Here is a 19,985-nt window from a genome sequence, read left to right as displayed (position 1 = left end):
TCCGATTTTGTCATTTCACGTGTGTCTAGTGATTTTCCCTAAGTAATTGAATTTTTTGGGGACAGTTAAGGTGAGAACTCTGGGGTTTTTTGGTCTCCAGACTAAAGACAAACATATTGTAAATGTGTAAGGGAGGAGTGTGTGTATGTAAGACACACAGAGATTAAACGTGTTAATTACATTATAGGCAGGGTGAGTTTCTGTCTCTAGATCACTTAAAAGTTTACCTCTAGTGCAGCCTTGTAATTGCTAATAGTGCAAATGCTGGGGCTTTTTTGTGTCTTTAACTCTTTTCATACCATTTACATCCAATGATGAGGAAACAAGTCTGTTCAGACATTTCAAAGCATTTAAATGGAGACCGTATTCTTATCTTTAATTTTGGTTTGGTTTGTTTTTTTTTTTTTAGGCAAAGCTACATCCTCTTCCAATCCTGGCAGCCCAGCACCAGATTGGTACAAAGATTTTGTCACTGATGCAGATGCTGAAGTGTTGGAACATTCTGGGAAAATGGTGCTTCTCTTTGAAATTCTTCGAATGGCAGAGGAGCTTGGAGACAAAGTGTAAGTCAGTTCTAGACATATTACTAATGACCTTATAAATATGTAGTCTGACAGTGTTCTGAATTCACTCTTGGTTATGCTGTAGCTGTTTTCTGAAGCAGATGTGCAAAGGCTACATGCCTTTTTATGAGGGATTTTTCCCACACATGCCCAAGATTCCACCAAAGTCTTCACCTGTGTCTAGAAGGGCTGTTTGTCTCAAAGGGAGGAGGGAAGAAAAACCAAGCAGTAAAATAAATAAAATAACTTCAGAGATGAATTTTGTGTTTTCCTGTTTCTGTTTCCAGCCTAGTGTTCAGCCAGTCCCTGATATCTCTGGATTTGATAGAAGATTTCCTGGAGCTGGCTAACAGGGAGAAAACCGACAGAGATAAGCCTCCTATCTATAAAGGTGAGTGTCTCCTTGAACAACTGCAAACCTCATAACTCTTTTACAAGTCTCTATTCAGTCCACAGGGAGTGGATTTGAAATAAGTATTGCATGCTCTGGACTGTTCCTGAAGTTGGCAGGATTATTGGTCTCCCCTGCAGGTGGTCTCTGCTATCCCATTATGGACTCTTGCTTCTGATTTCATTCTGTATCATCCATGCTTGTTACAGCCTAAGCAGCTTAAATGTTCATCGTCTGAGAGAAGGCATTTTGTTAAATCTTTTATAAAAGTGATGTTACATTCTGATCTGTGGCAAACTCTGATCCTTCCTTCTGTGGGAGAGCTGATGAAAGAATTAGGGTACTTTAAACCAGTGTGTAAAACGTGCAAAATATGAATTTATATGTAGGGCAGTAGATTGGCTTATGGATTTCATAAGGGAGCAAATATTGAGTTAATTATTATCCTAGTGATGCTGAAATGCCAAGGAATGTCTCACTCATCTTCTGCTCAGGATGTTTGTCCTGTTTACTCTGAGATGCTCCCAGAGCTCCTGAGGATGCAGTTGATCCTTATGTGGAGTTTCATTTCCCAGTACATGTGCAGTGCAGAATTCCTTCAAGTCTGCCATCCCTTTCAAACATCCTGTGCAAGTGTTTGGTGTGTTTGCATAAGAGGAAGGTGGCTCAGTGACAGACACAGTCAGCTGGAGACTCCACATCTCCCTCTCACGGATTTATTGTTTCTGGCTGTTGCTTCCTTTTCTGAGCTTTTGCCATCTTCAGGCATTACAAGCTGTCTGGTTTTGGGGGAGTTTGTGCCTTTAGTCAGAGAAAATGTTTTAAGGAGTGGTTTTTTTCATGTGTGGTAGTTCTTCTGGTAAGCAATTAGATTATGTATCATGGCAAGATTCACTTCCTGGCACAACAATCTGTTTCTCATAATTGATTGAACTGAGCAATGCTGTCTTCAGAAATGCTGTTTTCTTCATGATTGATGGCTCAGTGCTGTTAGTTTTGTGTACATACACCTTGATGGCCAAAGAAAATGAAAGGTTACTTGTGAACTGGGGAGAGAAGAAAATCTATCAACTGTAGCATTTTCCCCCAGTCTGGCAAGAAGTTGCTGTAACTCACAAGGTAATTAAACTCAAAGATTTTTCCGAATTTCAGTCCCAAAATTATTAGAGCTTGACTTTTGAAATCTCCTTTGGAGCATTTCCTTACAAATGCCGGTTGTGTGGGAGAGACTGACTTACACTCGTGCTGTAACATGAAGCTACACAGATCAGCTGGAAAGTACAATTAGTGCTGTAATGCCTATAGATTAGATTTAACTGCAGCTACACGTATCTACCTTTTAAAATTAACTTTGACTCCAAGTTAAGCTAAGGCATATCCCTCCAAATGTATATATATAAATAGAATAGTGAAAAATAAAAGGAATGACCCCTGAAAAAGCTCAGGTATTTTTTCAAATACTTCAATTTAAATTTAAGCTCAGAACATTTTTTAAAAATGTCTATCTTTCTGTAAAAAAACAACAAAATCTTAAGAAGAAATGGGTAGGGATAAATACTGGGTACTTTTTACGAGGTAAAATGATATTCATCTTATGGCATTCATCTTATTCTGATATTGAATAATTTTAGACAAAACCTGTGTGGGGTTTGTACAAGCTGTTGCAGGCTCGTGGATGATGGTTGTCATCACAAATGCAATGACTATTATCTCCTGTCATGATACATATTTTATATTTTATTATGCAAGCTCTTCTACAGAAGGCCCGTGACAAGTACCTGTAGCCTGCAAAAACATTCTCAGTCTTGAATACCAATAATAGTCTTCTCCCATTGCCATACTAGTATATTTTATGTTCCATATTTGTTCCTTACTACTTGGAGAGTTGTGTGTATCCAGTGTTACCAGTTTGGGTACTTACACCCTCAGCATTTTAATAATTAACATTTTAATAATGTTACATTTACAGGTGAGGGAAAATGGTTCAGAAACATCGATTACTATCGCTTGGATGGCTCAACTACAGCTCAGTCAAGAAAGAAATGGGCTGAAGAATTTAATGATGAAACTAATGTGAGGTGAGACCTTTTCTGATATAGGTGCTTTATTTCCCCCCTTTTCTTTCTTTTGTTACCTATTTCTTTGTTACTTGTATTAGCTTAATTACCTTAAGGGTAGGCAAATAATTATCACAGTGTTGTCAGAACTTGCACAAAATACGTGCAGCAATATGTTCCTGACTTCTTTAGATTAATTCTATTAGTACTGCTCAATACTTGTTCAGTGTTTCCTTGCTGGTTTCGTAGTTCTTTAGATTGTAACCAATTTAAACCAGAGAAGATATTTTTATTACAATGATTTAAAAGGAGATAAGGACCTAGGCAAGATCCCTGTGGGGTCTGACCAGGAGGCAGCAGTCCCTGGGCCACTCAGAAACATGTGGCTCTGTTAGCTATCTCCAGAATTGTCTCCCAGCCATCCACTGCTCATCCAAGATGGGACTTGGAATTCACATTTGGATAGAGAGGTGTAAGCTTGCACAAGTTAAGTGAAGGTAAGGAGCTTCACCTTCCCAGCTTTGTTTAAAAAATAAAGTCTGTAGTTATATTGTAGTAATTTATAATGTACAGGGGAAAAAAGTTAAATTAAGAAGTAACCTAATTCAGTGTTACTACTTGTAAAGAGTTTATTCTGTCAGTACCTGTCAAGAACTGATTTCAAGTTGAAACTGAGAGAGGTGACCTTCAAAAAAAAGCAGGTATATCAGAAAAACAGTGTCATTCTAGAGTTATCCTGAAAGTTTGCAGGCCAGGAAGCAGTTTCAATAGCATGGCATCTGCCTGTTTAAATTTGTGGTTTATTTTGATATAACTAGTTTTATTAGAGTTTGAAAATGCAGAAGTTCTTTCTTCCCCTCCAGTTTTTGTTAACAGTTGGTTTGCAAAATCTGTATTTTTGGGAATATATGTTTTGCTAAAAGTGTTGTTCTTGTAAAATCTGCATCTGTTTTATGCTTAATATATTATTTTAATGAAGTTTTTAAGTTATTTCAGTGCGTGAACAGCTCCATAGTAACACAGCAACAATAGCTGTTTTCCAAAATACTCAAATTTTGCAACTCTTCTCTGTTCCAGAGGCCGCTTGTTTATTATATCCACTAAAGCAGGTTCCCTTGGAATAAACCTGGTGGCTGCCAACAGAGTCATCATCTTTGATGCCTCTTGGAACCCATCCTACGACATCCAGAGTATTTTCAGGGTCTATCGTTTTGGACAGAACAAACCTGTGTTCGTGTACAGGTTTTTGGCTCAGGTGGGTTTCTGGCTGATATCTTTGTGATATTTCATCCTGCAATCAAATGTGAACTGTCTGTATGTGCACTTGTGTTGGAGTCTGGAGTGATCTGCACAAAGCAGTAGTTTTGCAGCCCTCATCTGTAGCAGTATTTGGCCACTGAAGCAGCTCTTGAAGGAAGGAATGGTAAAATAAATAACAACTGAAATTATTTCCTCTTCAGCCCACCTCATATGACACTTTGTGTAATGCAGGTTCTGGAATTCTAGAAGTGATTTACACATCTAGACTCAGAATAGGGGCTCAGCTTTTTCAATTTGCACACTACTAAAAATTCTGAGTTGAGTAGACCCTCTGGAGGATGGTGGTTGAGGAATAACCTTGCTCAGTACAGGTGCCTTCTACAGACCCTGCTCTGTGTGGCCCTGATGGTCCAACTGGAATGAAATCAGAGGGAGATAAAGAAATTTTTGTAAAAGGCATCAAGTCATGACTTGAAAACTTGTATCACTCCCTGCAAATATTAAAGATGTCTAATAATTCTGATGGACACTGAACTATGCTTTATTTAACTGTAAGGCCATTTTTTCTGTTAGGAAGTATCTTGTGTAATGTTCTAGTCCTTCAGGTGTTACAGAGTAGCCTGAAGACCTTTCTCAGTAAAGCACCTAACCCTTGATCAAGACACTATTTCCATGCCAACTGTCTGTAACATGTTACTGTCAGAAATAGGTTTTCTCTTCAGGCTTCAATTTATTGTTGTAGTTTTCTCTGTGCACTTTTGAACTGTTGATATCCTTCCTAAATTAGGCTTTTCAGAACAGACTGTGCTGTTCTCATCCTTCTCAGTCATCATCTTTTTTTTCCAAAGAATAAGTAATTTTCCTTTTTTCATCAAAGATCTAATTTTTTTCATACACAGCTGTGATGAATTAGACTTGACTGCTTCCCTTTCCCTCTCCCCCCCACCACAGTGATATGGTATCTGTTTTCCTTTTTGCAGGCTGCTCAAAGCAGCAAAATAAGGTACATGCTGTGAAAATTGCCATTTTTTGGTCATAATTCTACTTTGGGGAATTGCAGCAAAACGGGATCTCTTAAAAACACTATTGAAAGAATAATTTCCTTACTCCAGTCAACAGCTAGATGACATCTGTCCCGTACACAGTTCTTACAGCATTCGCTTCCAGCAGGTTTTTTCTTTTATTTCTTAACAAACAAAGGGATTTTGGGTTCTTTGTAGGAATTTGGTGGAGGAAATGAGGGGAATGGAGCAGTGCTGTGTTGTGCTCTTGGCTCTGTTCTCTCTGTGTGTCCCTGTGCCCCGTTGGTGCAGTGTCTCATGGCAGGGGCTGTTTGCAGGGCACGATGGAGGACAAGATCTACGACCGCCAGGTGACCAAGCAGTCGCTGTCCTTCCGCGTGGTGGACCAGCAGCAGGTGGAGCGTCACTTCACCATGAACGAGCTCACAGAGCTCTACACCTTCGAGCCAGACCTGCTGGACGACCCGAACTCGGAAAAGAAGAAGAAGAGAGACACCCCCATGTTGCCCAAAGTAGGTCGATGCCCAGCGCTGGGAATTCTGTGCTGTGACAATGACTTGCGTCTGTGTAAGGATATGAAATATTTCATCTTGGGAGCAGAGTGTTGTTTTCACTGCAGAGCAGTGTTGTCCACTTTGGAGGGAGGTGAACAGCAGGTAACGCAACAAATACATAATTAATATAATAGATGGTATAATGAGCTGCATAAGGAGTTCCCTTCGGTGTGACAGTGTACGAGAAAGATATTCAATTAAAAGATGAAACTTTTAAGTCAAAACAAACAAAGATACATTTTCACACTGTTTGAGTGAATAGAAGTTTTACTGCGTGTAACTGGAGGCCAAAATTCAAATTAACATCTGAGTGGTTGCTTGTGATACCCAGCACAACCTCAGTTTGTGGTAACAAATCTCTGAGGTGACACTGTACTTGGAGGTCTGTTTTTTATCTGACTAGATAAGAGTCCAGTTAATCCATGCTCTCCTTTCCAACATGTTTTGGTTTTTAATTCCTTGTTTACCTCTTCTTGAAGGGACTATTAATAGACATATGGTAGAGACATGGGGAAAAGTTGCAATAGTCAGGCAGGAGTGAGCTTTAGGGAAAAGAGTAACTGGTTCTTTTATTTTATTCTTTTTATCCAAGTCACTTTAAGATTAGGCTACAGTTTTATACTTATATACTCTGTTTATGTGGTCTGCTAAAGATTAGTTCATCATTTAGCTGTTGTGCAGTTCTCTTTACTTCCTACAGGTGAACCTGGGAAACAGTAACGTGTCAATGTGTCCTTTGTTAACTGGTTAAATTTCTGTGTTTTGGTCACTCCACAGTGTCTGGGTGGGGGGAGGGAGATTTTCCAGTTTGCAAATCTGTTCATTTCCTAGGAAAAATGGTATGTATTCCATTCTCAACTATCTGTAGACCACTATAGTGCAATCAGTTCTGGTCAGGCATCACACTGGATTGTTAATTCTCTGCCCCAGCCCATGGACCACCTCAGCGTGGGTGCAGCTGCCAGGGGATGTGGGGAGTGGGAGCCCTGTGTCAGTCACTGTTCCCCAGGCACTGTGACCCCCTGGCACACACACTGTGCTGCCTCTGTCTGAGCTCTCGTTAGTACAGTGTTTCTCACTGGAAGCACCACATTGTAGATAACTGAAAATTGCATTCTACTCTTTTACTGTGTTGTGCATTTTGATTTTGGCAAGTTCTTTAGTTTTCCCCCTAAAGCAACTTCCTTTAGGTTGTAATTAATAGTATTTTATCTTTTATACGTTCTTAATTATTTCACGCCATGTGCATTTATGCCTCCAGGAACTCATAGCTAATGTTTCACCATTTCCTGCTGTTGCTACTTATTTTTAAAAGCTTAGAAATAGGTTGAAAACCTGTGAAGCAGCTGAGTCTGTTTACCCAAAGCATTGATAAATCCAGTGCAATAATTATATTTTGAAGGTTATTTGTTTTCTTTTACAAAAATAAATCAATTAATGGATGAGTATAATGTAAAAGAGAAAGTTTATAAACTCCAAACTTGCTTGCTTTATCCTTCAGTTTTGTATATTAAGTTCCATCAGTGTAAGGCTTATGTAATTCAAGTTGAATACAAGCTTTTGACTGTTTCCTGGCTGTAAATAGAGTAAATCTGTGCACTGGAATAGTTTTGGAGTTTTTTTTTTTCATAGTTTTAGCAAATAGTATTTCATCCTTTTGAAGATGTGCATCTGAGTACATGCTGTGTGCAGATTTCTAATCCCTTTTTATTTATTGGTTGAAAAGGCTATAAATCATCAAGTACATTCATCTTATTTTAGCCATTTCTGTATTTATTTCTAGAAAAAAGGACTTTGTGTTCAAAATAGCCTCAGAGAATATGGGAAGCTACCTGTTAATCCCCAAATATTCCTTCCCTTTCTCTGTCCCCCAGACTAGTCTTGGCAGTGAGGAAGAGCCGTGCTGGGTGCCCTCAGGTCCTCCAGAAGCTGCTGGTGGGAAGTAGGGAATTCCCAGTGTATGGACTGAGCTGGTTGGCTCATTTTCGGCAGCATCTGTGAAGCTCAGCTGATTGGGGTCTTGTATTTTCAGTTTATCCACAGTGAGGTTCTTGGTTTGCTCACAGAACAGCTGGTCCAGTAGTTGCAGTGACTCCTTCCTTGATTCCTGCAACCTGTTTAATTGAATTGTGGCTCAGGCCTTAGTTATAATATCACAGTTCAATTTTGTTTTATTTCCTATTCTGTCTTTTTTGGTCGAGCCAGTTCTCTAAAACCCCACATAAACAATGGAAAGAAATATCAGCAGTAGGAAATATTGCAGTGGGTGTTATTCTCTAAGCTGTGCAAGGTTATTCACTCAGTTAAGTATTCTTCATTTCACTGTGATTTTAGCAAATATGCATGATCTATCTTAATAATTACAAATCTTAACTAGTTAATTTAACAGCTGAGCGTTTTTTTAAAGTCGATGTAATTCTATTGAAATGAAAACATTTTATTGTAACATCAAGTAATCACACAGCATTTAGAGACAAAAATTCTCTTTAGGATCATGTTGCATGATGCTCTGATGCTTTGTCACGGTGGGCTCAGCACCCAAGCCAAGCCCATCCCTGCAGCTCTTCCCTGGAAACAAAGGCCACTGGAGCTTCACCTGGATTGCTGTTCCATCACTGAGCTGTCACAAAGCCTGAGCTGCTCCTCTTTAATTACCAGCAGAGCAAAATAGCTATTTAGGCTAAAAGGAGCTTTAGTTCTGCCTCTGACAGGTTTTGTCTGTAATTGTCTCCTTTTGTCTCCAGGCCTTTTTTACCTCTTCAAAGCCCAGTGTGCTGGGCAGTGCTCTGGCTGTGGAACTGCTGCTGGGCAGGCAGGAAAAAGGACACTTGCAGTGCTTTTACATGTTTTTAGTGTGCAGGGGGAGACACAGCCAGGCACTGAGAGAGCAGATTCCTCAGAATATGGGTACTGAGCTTTGTTCCATGTTTTCTGTAGGGATATTGGAATAGGAGTTAGGGGAAATGTTTTCCATCTTTTCTCCAACCATCTATGCAAGAATGTGGAAAAAAACTGGAGGTACAATAGGTTTTCTTCTCTGAGATCTTCTTAACTCCAGTGATACCCCACAGTAGGAAGGTTCTTTACAAATCCCTTAGCCAGGGTTCATGTGTGTCGAGGAGTTATTCAGAGCTGAGTGCTGGGGATTTTCTTGTAACTCCTAGTTTTAACACATTTTTCAACTTCTTTGATGTAAGAAAAACCAGATTTTTAATTCTTTTGCTTTTAATGGGTTAAGAGAATTCATTCTGTATCGTTTTAAAAGTCAGAAGTAAAAAGCCAGTGAACGAAAAAGCAAATAGTGCTTGATTTTAAAATGTATACTTGAGAACTTTGGCTTTGCAATAATCCAAATTTCAGCCCAAGACCAGTTTTCTTCCACAGTGTTGTTAAGGAGGGAAGATGTTGAATGCTTCCATTCTATATAAGGAATCACATGTCAAATGTGCAGTATGTGGAAGGCTATCCAAGTTTCAGGTGAAATTTTAATTGTAGCAGCAACTTTCTGCCTTTTGTGGTCTGGACAAGACCTCCAGGGGGACGAGGAGCTCAGGGGAAAATGCCTGTTGTCCTTCAACCCCAACCCCAGAGGGCCATTGCTCTGCCCTTGCCCCTCTGTAACAGCTCCTGTGTCTTCAAATATACAAATACTTGGGGTTAACAGAATATTTGTATTATGAATGTTGTTCACATGAATTATTAGGTTAGTCTTAACTTCCACTGCTTGATTTCATTCATCCCCTGTCTCTGCACAGCGGGAAAGGAGTGATTTGGAATTTCAGTCCAAAAAAGGTGTACTAGGTATTTAAAGACTGAGTAGTCACTTGGTCAAATATGCTGTATTTAGGTATAGAAATAATTACAGTATAATTTACAGAAATAATTAAGCATAGGCCATGAGCTTTATAATGTAGTGACTTCCTATCTAACCCACAGTAAAAACAGCTTGAAAAAGCAGGTTTTGTTGTTAATTTTGTAGAGTAACAGCAATTCAAAAGGAGAGGATGGGGTACAGTGAGAAAATTCTGTTGAGTGTATTATGGCTGTGCTATGTTTTGCTTTGCTCTGAATTTAACAGTGGATCCAGAGCCTTTTCTTAAACCAGTGAGATTTATGACTGAGCTGCTGGCTTGGGGTTTTTGTCAAGTAGGTTCTCCCAGGCTCGGAACACTCTGCTCTGGGGGCTTTGTGTGCTGGGCTGACTGGGGCTGCCACAAATCCCCAGGGATCAGGGTGTGATCCTGGGATTTACCTGGGCCAGTGGGACACGTATTTCAGAGCAGTGGAGATGGGGGGGGTGGACAGAGACAATACTGGGGGGCCCTCTGTGTCCTTGGGAGCTGGAACTGTTGCACCCTCTGCCCTGGGCTTATTCTTCCCCACACGAGCCTCTTCAGTGGATTAGAGTCACTCACATTTATATTTATGTGAAATGAAAACTTGGCTAAGTTGAGGTCATGTAATACAGATTGAAAAAGCAGATTAAAATCATAGTTGGGATTCAGTTGGATATAGCATATCATTATTTTATACTACCTCAGGACATAGCCAGAACATGTGTTTGACTGTAGTTCCATATGAGGGGACAACTTTATGAATTTTGATCTCAGAATCGGAAGAACTTGCTGCTTATTTTTTTATATTTTACCTCGGTATTAAATGTTCAATTGGTTGAGAAAAACTTTTTTATGAATTAAAACATAACTCACATTCCTTCATGGAAGATTTCCTTCCTAATACATTTCTCTCTCCATAACATTTAATTTCTATCAGGATTTATAAAAGACAACCCTTTTTTTTTAAATTCAAAAACTTTTTAAAGTCTCTCTTAATTTTTTCCTTCATCTTAAAGCTTTTAAACCAACTGATAATCATTATCAACAAACTAAACAAATTAAAAGAAATAATTATTCTGATGATTTTTCATATGTAAGGTGGATTTATTATTTTTTCATAGTAAAATTAACCCAAAAGGTAGTTTAGTCCATATCCCAGTTTTCAAGCTCCATCATTAAAGTTAATGCAAAATAAAGTTTAGACAAAGAAAAGCAAGCACACAGTTGGATGTAATTTAAAGCACATTTTGAAGCCTGTGCTGGCTAAGTGGGGGTGGATTATGTTGCAGTGTAGTGTGTTCCCATGGCAGTTCATGCACGTCCAGGAGCCTCCACACTGGGATTCAGCTCTGCTGAGAGCACGGGAGCCGTGTCCACTTGTCTGGGGGTCTTGGCTTCTTCCCCCACTGCCCTGGGGTGTTTTCATCAGCCCTGTTATGGCACCCCTGGTTCTCTCTCTGTCTTCTCTCTCAGCATCCCAAAATCCCATCATTTGTTCCTTGTGCCCATTAGTTGTGCAGGTACCACACAGAATATTTTGTTGAGGAGCTGGCAATGAAAACAATGATTCAAATTCAGGGAGACCAAATAGTACAAGGATGAAACAAGGACCAGCTTTTACGTAATTGGTTAACATAACAGGGAAATAAACATCTTTCTGTAGCTGCTGTGACAGAACCTCTGGTCAGGACTTCCACACACAGTTCCCAGAGGGGTTGCAAAAATCAGTTTGTTTGTGGGCACAGGCCATTATTTCCAGTCATTGTTCCGTGGACATTTTGAAGTGTCAGGGTAGGATTGGTTGGATTCCTGCTTGTACAAAGGGCTGGCAGAATGAGGTCATGATGTGCAGGGGTGTAGGTACTCATATGACTGCATGAAGTGTGCTCACTGTAATGCCTTTCAGGAGTGGTCCAGAAGTTTAGTGATGTTTTCATATAAGGAATTTTAGACTGAATGCTGAGGCATATTGGAGCTCATCAGTGATACAAGTGCATGTAAAAAACCCATGTTGAATAATGATTTCCAAAAGGGAGCTCCTGTGGTGCAGCAGGAGCAGTTTTTCATAGTCCTGCAGAGCATGTTTTTCTTCATCCTTTGCAGCATTACCTTTATTCAGGCAGAGAATCATCATCTTTGAAAAACTGGAGATGTTAGTGAGAATGAGGATTGCAAACCCATTACTGTCTGTCTTGAAATGCCAGCTTTCCACACTTACTTTCCCTGTCTGATTTTATATCACTTCTTAGCTGAGGTATTCATCTGCTATAATGTGGCATCTGCAGTCCAGACAAGGGCAGTGGCAACTTAATATTTTGGTTGGCAGCCAGTTTGGTTTTGCTTTATCTAGGAAATATTCAACATGCTGGTAACTCTGCATGTTTCAAAAAAACAGGACTTACATAATTTGTAGTATTAGAAATCTTAGATTGAATGCTAAGCTATACTGGAGATTTTATATGTATGTGTGTGCGTGTTTTGTATATGCACATACACACAGAACCTGGGCTAGTGGAAGGTGTCCCTGCCCATGACAGGGGATTGGAATTACATGGTCTTTAAGGTCCCTTCCAACCCAAACCATTATGTGATTTATATATCACACCATTATGTGATTTTATATATAAAAACAATTAAGCATTAGAGATATTGTGGAATACGAAGGTCTAAATTGCAACCTGCTGATCTAATCTGGTTCATAGCAGTGCTTTGACCTTTCTTAGTCCAGAAGGGTGGGGAACTATTTATGTCAACATGTATCTGAACAGTTTTAAGAGAGCAGCCTTTTCTTTTGAATGCTGATAGACAGTTGGTAGTCCCAAAGTACTGCTCAGTGTTTTAAAGCCTGCAGAGATGCTCTTTATGTATAATAAATGCAGATTATTGATTGTGCTCTTAGGTGTCCAGTCCAAGTGAAGGAAAAATCGTTGAGCACGTTCCATTCTTTTTAGGTTCTTAAAGTGCATTTAGTGTTGTGGAGTCTGAGTGCATTCCCTTGGTTCATGAAGTGATTGGACTGTCATCTCTGCAACAAATTGTTAATCCATTCCTTGTCTTCTGAGGAAAATTGTACTTTTAAATTATTTTTGAGTTTTGTTGTGCTGTGCAGTGCCCTGAACTGCTGTGTGTGACAGGGAGGAAATACAGCAGAGCTGCTGAGTGACTCTTCATTTTATCTCCTCCTGTGAACAGGACACAATCCTGGCAGAATTGCTTCAGATCAACAAAGAGTATATAGTTGGATATCACGAACATGATTCACTCCTGGACCATAAGGAGGAAGAGGAACTCACTGAAGAAGAAAGGAAGGCAGCCTGGGCAGAATATGAAGCAGAGAAGAAGGTAAAGCTGTCTAATCAGGTTTATGTCTCTGAAAATAACCTTTCCAAGCTTAGAGTATCAGTTACCTTTTCAGTTTGTCTTGGGGGAATAAAGTTTTCTTAAAGACCAAAAAATGAATATAAAAAGCAAACTTTGAGATACAAAAAAGAAGATAACGTTTCTTTTTTGCTCTCTTGATGCTGGTCCTTTCTGTGTGTTTTCTTAATAATAACTTTTAAATTAAAGTAACATTTACACACATATATTTTTTCTATTTTATAATAAAACTCAAATGGTGTCCTGTGTAATACCTCTTTTACCATTTGAGGGCGTCCCTGCAAGGAGTATATATACTGTGTAGTATCCACAGTCTGATAACATCTAGAACAATATTTAACAATGACCATAATACGACAGAAATCAGCAAAATTCCAGTAGGGTACAACATTAGATCTGGAATTCCTCTTGTGGTTGGGGTCCCCCCAGTGATGTTCTCCATCTCTCGTCCCTCTTTCCAGGACATGGTGTGTTGGGTTGGGGTTCTGTGTCCGTTGTTCTGGGTGTGTTCCAGCAGTTGGCACTGGTTTGTCTCTGTGTGGTTGTTGTAGAGGGCCATGAGTTACCAGTTATTAAATTATAAGTGCATTCCGTGTTTTCAAGGGCATCACTATGCGTTTCAACATGCCAACTGGGACCAATATGATTCCCACAAATTTCAACTCTCAAACATATATTCCCTACAATTTGGGTGCTCTGTCAGCAATGAGTAACCAACAGCTGGAGGTAAGTAGCACAACGTGTCTGTGTTGCTGTGGGCCTGCAGGGGTTTTCAGTCACAAACTAGGGCTAATATCTCCACCTTTATGTAATTGTATCCTATTTTTAATTTTTGTGTGTATGTGTGGAGCTGTATTGAAGTCTAACTTGCATATAAACCTGGGGACTATGGCAGGATTCTGGAAGATCACCTGCATTCTTTGCAGACAATAATTAACACATTTGAAACTGTAACATCATCAAGTCTGTATCATAGGCAATTCCCCTGGGGAAGAGTGTGGCACTCCTGTGCTGCTCTGAAAACATGTGGGTACAAAAAGAGGTTTTTATGAATCCTATCTACAAATTGCTCGATTTATCCTTGCTGTGCAGCTGCTCTGTGCTGGAGGTCAGTCCTGTGGAAGCTTAGACTCATTGACTTGTGCAAATTGAAAGAAAAAAGTAATTGAAGTCTAGGTATGTAAGGAAAAAGATGAACAACTTGTAAAATGTTGGCAGAGAAATGTGTTATTTGTATCTGTGCGTTATAGTTGAATTTCTGGTGTTTTTTCAGGACCTTATTAATCAAGGAAGAGAGAAGGTTGTGGAAGCAACCAACAGTGTAGCTGCAGCAAGAATTCAGCCCCTTGAAGACATCATTTCAACCATAGTGAGTGGAATAGATAATCCTAGCTTTAGATCAGGAGTGGAAAACATTAAATATTATCAGACAAAGATGTTGGTACTGCGTGTGGTCATTCAGCTAATTAATTGCACTGTTAATGAATATTATTTCCAGTTTGTATTGGCCTTTATCCCTGCAGCTTGCAGTAACCCTTAGTGGTGTCTGGATGACAGAGAGCCTTAGAGGACTAACAGTTTAGATCCATTCTGAGAACGCTCTTTTTCTATAAATAACAATTATGGGCAAGTATTTATTTTATCTTGGGGACTGCCACATTTCTCACTTACTCCCAGTAATTAGCAGTTAGAACTAAGTACTCATAGTTCTGATTCTGGTGAAGTACAATTTTGCATTGACTGGAAGTTGGGCTTGTTTGACTCTTGATGCAACTCTGAACATGATGCATGACTTCAGTCACCATCAGGCTTTTGTTAAAACGACCAGTACCAGGAAGGTTTTTTTGCCTTTCAGTGGAAAGAAAACGTAACCCTGACAGAGAGCCAAGTGCAGGCCCTGGCACTGAACAGACAGGCGAGCCAGGAGCTGGATGTGAAGCGCCGAGAAGCCATTTACAACGACGTCCTCGGGAAACAGCAGATGGTAAAATGTGTTCCATTTGTGTATCCACTGTCCACATTTGTGCTGGGATGTTGTGTGTGCTCATTCACCAAGTGCAAGTGCGTGTTTAGGTACAGGAGCATCACTCACAGCAGGTGTTGCAGTGGGTCAGGGGTGTGCTGGGGTGCATTGCTCTGCCTCAGCGAGGGAGACTCCGTGTCCATAAAAAAAAAATACTCGCCAGGTTTTTGAGTTGAAGTTGGTTTGCTGGAAGGTCATGAGGTTTAAAGAGAAATCTGATTCCCAGAGCTCAGACAGCCACTTACAAAATACATCTTAGAAAGTGTTGGTAATGTTGTTTTAGCTTAAAATTACTTTGCAAAATCTGAAAGTGGCCCAGATGATGTCAGTGGGAAGAGTTTTCTCTCAGGCAAACACTGACAGTCCACATGTGGGACTTTCAAAGGGAAGATAAATGGTACCTGACAAATGATGTTGTAACTTATACCTGGGAATAATTTCACAGTGTAGTGCATGTTGCCACGGCAACTCACCTAAATGCTGCCTGCAATACAATAGCCAAGTCATGGGAGAACTGAGCCCTAAATGGTGTTACTAAATGGTTTCTCCAGTAATGGGCTTGTGAATGCCATCACATTAGGGATGGTGATAACAATGGGGCTTTTTCCCCCAGCCATGCTGTCCCTAACAAATTGATTTTTAACTCTGAACCTGATACTTGGAGCATTGAGAGGGTCGTGCACTTACCCAGCTCTGCTTTCCCTTCACAGTTAATCGGTTGTGTCCAGAGGATCCTGATGAACAGGCGGCTCCAGCACCAGTACAACCAGCAGCAGCAGCAGCAGATGTCTTACCAGCAAGCAGCCATGGGCCACCTCATGATGCCAAAGCCTCCAAATTTAATCATGAATCCTTCCAGCTTCCAAGGGATAGATGTGAGAGGAATGTATCAGTCAATGTCTGGTGGGATGCAGCCACCACCCTTACAACGAGCACCACCCCCAATGAGAGGCAAAAATCCAGGGCCTTCCCAAGGGAAATCAATGTGATTTTGCACTAAAAGCCTAAAGGATTGTTAAAATCAGAGAAAGAACTTTTATTTTTTTAGGAATCAATGGCCTAACAGAACTCAACTGTAAAAAAAAAAAAAATTAAAAAGAATTGTTTGGTTGCTCCCCTTAAATGCCATGTTCCATATTAGTGTTTCAGCTTTGTTTAAATTGGACATGATGTTTTCCCTGTTGTCAGTGATGTTGCCTAGAATCTTCTTACATATGTTGAGTACAGGAGATAACAAGTTGTTTTCAGTGAAAACAAGTCCTCCCGTTACAGTAGCATCTCCACAGGTTTCCTGTCTAAACTCCTACGATTGCTTTTCATGGCTGCAAAGCTTTGGGAAGCTTAGGAAGGACTGCAGGTCTGTATGTTCAGTCTGACGTACGTGAATTGTAAACAGCTGAGTTCTTGATTAGAGTTGATTCCTCAAATTATGGAATACTTGTCTGCTTACCCCTTTCTTTCTATTAGTGGGAATGTTACAACAGAAATAGTCCAGTTTCCTTCTGACTGAGGTCTGGGCTTGTGTGGATCGTCTGTGCTGAATGAAACAGGAACTGAAAATACTCTCTGAAACAGAATTGAGTGCAATATTCGTAAATACTACTGCTCTGAACCTTCTGAGTCACAGAGACACTGTGCATCCAGCCTTAACCATGGCTGGGGAAGGGCTGGCCTTCCCTGGTCTTCTGCCATTTCTTATTTTCAGTTCCATGTGATAGAGTAGCAGCTGATGATCTCAGAGTGGGAGATGTTTTTCCTTCACACACTAATTTCCTTGATGCAGAGTCCCACCCAAAGCACATTTCTGGTAACTCCTTGGTGCTGGTGCTACTGTCTCTCCCCATTGCCGGCAATGGGAGACGGGCCAACGACGTTCAATTCCTGGTGTTGGGGGGTTAAAATAGTGATGGTGGCCAGGGTCAAACCCTGTCAGAGAAACACCTTTATTGTGGCAGATCCATTGCCCATTGAAAATCAATAGAGAAAGTGCTGTAGCAACTTCCAGAGCTGCCAGAACCATGAAATGATTTTATTAATAGAGTTTTGCTTATGCACTCCTCCCCATCCCTTCATTGTGTGAAAACACGAGTTTGGACACAAGGAGCTTGGGTGTTTTTGTTCTCTTTTGGGGGGATGTGTTAATGTAGGCCAGAGGTAAATTTCTGGTTTCTTCTATATCATTAACACTCTCTTTACCCACACTTGTTGTGCTTGTGAAGATCTCATTAAATACAAGTAGAGCTTTTCTTTGACTAGAGTTTGGTTGATTCTTAACCCCCCCCCCCAAAACAAAAGTTTATAATCTGGGGGTAGAAGTCAGTGGCAGGAACGTTGGAGCGATGGTGTGTGGATGACAGAGGACTCTGGAGACGTTGGCTCCAGGTGGTGCTGGACTCTTCTGACTTGCTGCCGTGAACTAAACTTGTTTTGGTTTCTGGAAAGTTTCTTGCAGGAGTTTGAGTTCTTGCCCTGAATGGACAAGTGGGTTTTGCATCTCAATACGCAGATCTTACCCCATGTTTCTGTTTGTGGTTGACACTTGGTGTGTGAGGTGGACAGAGGTTGGTTGGTCTGGTGCAAACCCAGCTGACAAGTTGCTGTCTTGGACTCTTTGATTACAAGATAATACAAAAGCCCCCTAGTGCTCTACAATTAACTCTGATTTGGGGGGAGGGAGAAAAAAGAGACGTGTCAGCACTAGAAGAAACAAACTGTGAGACTTTGAGACAAACGTTGGAAGGCAAATGAACTCTGGGCAACTCTCACCGATATTCCTACGTGAATAAGAGAAGTACTTTCTACCAAACCTGGGACTGTTGAATGGAGTTTTACAGTAACTCAAAGACTTAAATGTGGAAGTTTTAGGCAACATTGAAAGGCACATTTTATTTCATTCTGGACAAACCCATGGATAACAGAAGACTAATGCATAAGAAGGAATCCGAGATAAGCATTGGAATTAAACCTGGACCACTTTGCGTACGTGTTTTCACTCGACATTTTAGCTGCATAACAATGTGCTTTGAGTATAACATCAGGCTTTAACCAGTACTTAAAGACAGAACATACATCAGTAAGATAATAAAAGGCTCATTTTTATATTTGTTTTAGATGTTTTAACTAGATAAAATGGCTTAAGATGATGAATAAAAATGTTGCTTGTAATACAGTTTTGCCTGCTAAATTATCCACATTTTGTAACCTGTTTATTCCTTTGGATGTAAAGCGTTTTTGCTTAGTATTGTGATATTGTATATGTTTTGTCCCAGTTGTATAGTAATGTTTCAGTCCATCAACCAGCTTTGGCTGCTGAAATCATACAGCTGTGAAGACTTGCCTTTGTTTCTATTAGATGGCTTTTCAGTTCTGTATTAAATATCTTAAGTACTATAGAAAAGGTGTCCCCTCTTCCTATAAGGCTGTTTTGTAATATATATAAGGACTGGAAATGTGTTTTTAAAGAGAAGAAGCATTCAAGTATGACAATATACTATCTGTGTTTTCACCATTCAAAGTGCTGTTTTAGTAGTTGAAACTTAAACTATTTAATATCTCATTTAATAAAGTGACCAAAATACACGAACGTGCCTTGTTCTACATTCACAACCCAGCGTTAACTCCGAGGGATTCAGCCTGAGGATGTGTCTTTGGACAACTGTGCTGTGAGTTTAGACTCTACAGCAACAGAGGTAGCCATTGATTTCCTTCAGGGAAAATAGTTGTGGTACAGATTTTCAAATTATATTAATTAACAGCAGCTTCTGCCAGTCTGTGAAGAAGAGAGTTATCACCCAGCAGTGAGATGGTCAAGTGAGGTGAAATTCTACTTAGTCAAATCAGAACAACCTACTGCCATATTTTAGCCTCATAATTGTACTTCTCCCTGCCTTAGTTATTAAATCCCACCTGTTAGGAAAAAACCTCTTTCCTGCACAAAAAAATTGTGTGATGATTGTGTTTTAAATCTGCCCTACCCTTGTTCCCTGTGCTGGAGGGTTTTCTGTGGCTCCTGACAGTGCTGCTTGGGGTGCAGCTGGTGTGGGAGGAAGCTGAGGAAGGGCCATGGAAGATCATCAGGTTGTGCTCTGAGGGGCACTGTGGACACTGCACTGGGGGCAGTGTGTTCTTAAATATCCCTGTGCCTTTCAGCCTGGCTCCACACTCTGACAGAGGGCAGTGGGATGGTGGCTGTCCCTGTCCTGGGTAAGTCCCCTGGGCAGAGCAGGTGCTGAGTTGCTCCCACACTGATCGGCTCCGTGTTGATGTGTCACATCCTCAGTGCCCACCCTGAGTGGTTCCTGGTTTTACCTTGAAAGCAGAACCACTGCACAGAGAAAATAAAACTGAATTTATCAGTTCAAGCAAAAAATAATTTTGAAGTTGGATAAATTTTTAATCTTTATGGAAAGCCAAATGTCCTAAACATTGCCAGCTGAGAGGTGTGGAAGAACGGTGGTGTTGCAGCACCAGCCATGTAATCACACGGCACCTGCCAAGGTGGTGAATAACCCCCTGCGTGCCCTCTGTGCTATAGAACCTACTCTGCAGATGTGGCACCAGCAGGATTCAATCCAAACCTGTCCTGGGAAGAGCTGTGCTGCTGGGGAGGGTCTGGAGAAGCTCCTGCTCCGTGTGCAGGTGGGATGGTGACTCATCCTGTGTGTCACCCCGTGTCACTGCTGTGCCTGCAGCCACCACGCAGCAGATGGGGAAAAGCTGGGATTCATCCAGTCACAGCTCCTGTTCCTGCTTTCCCCAGGGGGGAGGTGGCTTGGGGGTGATTGGCAGAGGGTACTGGGAAAGGGTTGTGGCCTGACATGGGGATGCTGCCCTGGAGAAGGACAGGGCTCAGGGAAGGTGGGCAGAGGGAGAGGTGGAGTCACCCTTCAGCTTCTGCACTC

At 40.7% G+C, this 19,985-nt stretch overlaps 1 protein-coding gene across 4 annotated transcripts in view; it reads left to right on the top strand.

Moving 5' to 3' along the window:
* The window catches only part of ATRX (ATRX chromatin remodeler), a 79,969-nt gene extending 61,302 nt beyond the window's left edge, over window positions 1–18,667 (top strand). For 2 of the 4 annotated variants that reach the window (XM_032702254.1, XM_032702256.1), the window contains 10 exons: window positions 410–563; window positions 851–954; window positions 2,924–3,032; window positions 4,089–4,266; window positions 5,611–5,805; window positions 12,876–13,025; window positions 13,665–13,787; window positions 14,335–14,430; window positions 14,917–15,045; window positions 15,795–18,481. In XM_032702254.1, the coding sequence (XP_032558145.1) occupies window positions 410–563; window positions 851–954; window positions 2,924–3,032; window positions 4,089–4,266; window positions 5,611–5,805; window positions 12,876–13,025; window positions 13,665–13,787; window positions 14,335–14,430; window positions 14,917–15,045; window positions 15,795–16,073 (1,517 nt within the window). In that variant the 3' untranslated portion in view covers window positions 16,074–18,481. Of the gene's footprint in view, window positions 1–409; window positions 564–850; window positions 955–2,923; window positions 3,033–4,088; window positions 4,267–5,610; window positions 5,806–12,875; window positions 13,026–13,664; window positions 13,788–14,153; window positions 14,238–14,334; window positions 14,432–14,916; window positions 15,046–15,794 lie in introns of those variants that run through there. The other 2 variants (XM_032702253.1, XM_032702255.1) reach the window with 2 other exon arrangements.
* Window positions 18,668–19,985: the final 1,318 nt, after the last annotated feature.

Source organism: Chiroxiphia lanceolata, chromosome 14 (assembly GCF_009829145.1).
Source record: "Chiroxiphia lanceolata isolate bChiLan1 chromosome 14, bChiLan1.pri, whole genome shotgun sequence".
NCBI lineage: Eukaryota > Metazoa > Chordata > Aves > Passeriformes > Pipridae > Chiroxiphia > Chiroxiphia lanceolata.
This window is presented reverse-complemented; position numbering and strand designations above follow the sequence as displayed.